This window comes from Olea europaea, chromosome 10 (genome assembly GCF_002742605.1).
Source record: "Olea europaea var. sylvestris chromosome 10, O_europaea_v1, whole genome shotgun sequence".
NCBI classification, from domain to species: domain Eukaryota; kingdom Viridiplantae; phylum Streptophyta; class Magnoliopsida; order Lamiales; family Oleaceae; genus Olea; species Olea europaea.
Window position 1 is genome coordinate 29,577,874 of NC_036246.1, and position 2,063 is coordinate 29,579,936.

General features: G+C 33.5%; 1 protein-coding gene across 1 annotated transcript in view; it reads right to left on the minus strand.

Annotated features, from left to right (window-relative positions):
* Nucleotides 1-1,654, minus strand: part of LOC111400505 (heparanase-like protein 1) — a 5,527-nt gene extending 3,873 nt beyond the window's left edge. Inside the window, exons 1-4 of the mRNA XM_023027917.1 lie at nucleotides 1,412-1,654; nucleotides 859-1,120; nucleotides 741-777; nucleotides 420-605 (exon numbers count right to left, since the gene is read on the minus strand). Of these exons, the coding sequence (XP_022883685.1) occupies nucleotides 420-605; nucleotides 741-777; nucleotides 859-1,071 (436 nt within the window). The 5' untranslated portion in view covers nucleotides 1,072-1,120; nucleotides 1,412-1,654. The remainder of the gene's footprint in view (nucleotides 1-419; nucleotides 606-740; nucleotides 778-858; nucleotides 1,121-1,411) is intronic.
* Nucleotides 1,655-2,063: the final 409 nt, after the last annotated feature.

Consider the following 2,063-nt stretch of genomic DNA (forward strand, 5'->3'; position numbering starts at 1 on the left):
GGGATAGTGTTGTCATTTGCATCGATCATTTACTTTGGACAGTAAGTCATTGGGTTCATAAGGACTGAGGAGAGGAATAGAGAAAAGACAATTAAAAGTAGACCTTGAATTCTGAAGCCCAAGAACACCAAAAATCATATTATGTTTTGCTGTCCATTAATTGTACATAGATGTGAGTTTTGTTTTGCCATTGCGAGTCATTCAAGATTTCTGTTCATTATTGTATAGTCCATGATTTTTTCTTCTAACATGGATTTTAGATGGAAATAGATCTATCAACCAAACTTAGTAACTACTGTATCTCACTATCTCTTTCTTTTAAATTATTGTGTTTTTGGATTGTATGTTAAATGGTCCAGTCCCAGTCCCACACAAGTGGCATGCTCATCATTTATATGGGAAGGAGGTAATTGGATCTTACCCAGTCGTCTTGAAAAAGTTATTCAGCTCATCCCATCTTTTCATATGTAAGCATCCCCTTGAAAATCCAAATAACCCAGATTTATCCTTCTCAAATTGTTTGCAAGGAGACTTTAAATTTCCCACTTCATAAAGTACTTGGTCTTGCAAAGAACCACCAAGCCTTAATCTGAAATTCTTGAAAGCTGTTGAACAACAATATGAAACAGGAAGCTACTAAAGTTAAGATATAATGTAGGAATATGCAAAATTTCAATTTCTAGGTTCTAGTGCACTGGACGAAAACATTTTCGGTGGTGAAGCAATGGGGATATGCAAACCTTGAACGGCATTGGCAAGAAAAGGGTTGGACAAATCCTGAAAAATAAAGCAAAATAATGAAGAATATTATTCTAAATCCAATCATCGGGAAATATTAGAAAGCTGATAAAGTCTTACAAGATTTATTACAGACGAAAATTCCCACGGGCACTGGTTATAGTTACACTTATCATGAGGCCACCAATCAATAGTAGCACATACATAATTATCATCTGTTTCAGCAATAGTCGTGTTTGTATGGATAACAAGTCTTGCATCGTCTGAGTTTTGTGCCAAAATTGATGGGGAAAAGACTAGTAGTAATATGAACAATGAGATTCGAAATCCCATTGTGTGATCAAATATAGAAATTTACCGCCTGTCCAGCTAATCAAGATTTCTACAAAATATGAATCAAAATTAGAACTCTTAGTAGCATTTACTTACTAGAAAGTGAAATGATAAAATTTCACAAGTATCCACCCAAATTAAGACCAATTAAGCAAGAATATGAAATTTTCAACACAAATAATTTTTTAAAATTTACAGTATCAAACCAGTAATATAAAAAAGATATTGCATAATGAATTAAACCAAGAACACATCAGCAGAGAATCAAAGAATCATCTTTATAACTTAAATAGGAAAAGCCAAAAATATAATGCGACAAACAGATCTACCCAATACCCACCTCGAATTTATTGAAATAGATGAAACTAAATTACAGCCATTAAAATTAAACCTCAGCTCAAGATCAGCATATTCTCCATTAAGGGCACGAATTATGAAATACTTTTTCTGTTCTATAGACAAGAGGAAAATGTCATTTGATTTCGGTTTGTCTCAGATTTCTCAAAAATGGCTGAATTTACATACATACATATTAGAAGAGGCGTGTGGGGTCAGCTTCAAAAACATGATAGTGTTTTCCAGAGGTTTGGTATAAAATAGTTGTTGTGCCTTATTGAAAAAGGATAAAAATAATAAAACAATATATTTTGTCTTCCAATTATTTTGCTGAGATTAAAAGCTATCCAACGGTCCAATTAATCTTAAGCTGTAAGTTCTGTTATTTTCTACAACACTTGCACCGTGTTTGCCTGAGTTATTTCAACTTGTCAGTAACTTAACCTTAAAAATAATTTTCTAAATGGCGTTTTGAAACTGCTCAAGGTTCAGTTAAGTCACATCAGCTGTGCCCGTCTACATACGCGTGATCTCAATAATTCATTCTTCATGGAGTTTTGTCAAACCGGTACCTTTGGTCTCAACTGCGGATGTATTTTTGAGTGGTTTAAATTTCATATACGGTCATTGAACTTTACTGAAATTTCAATTGGGTC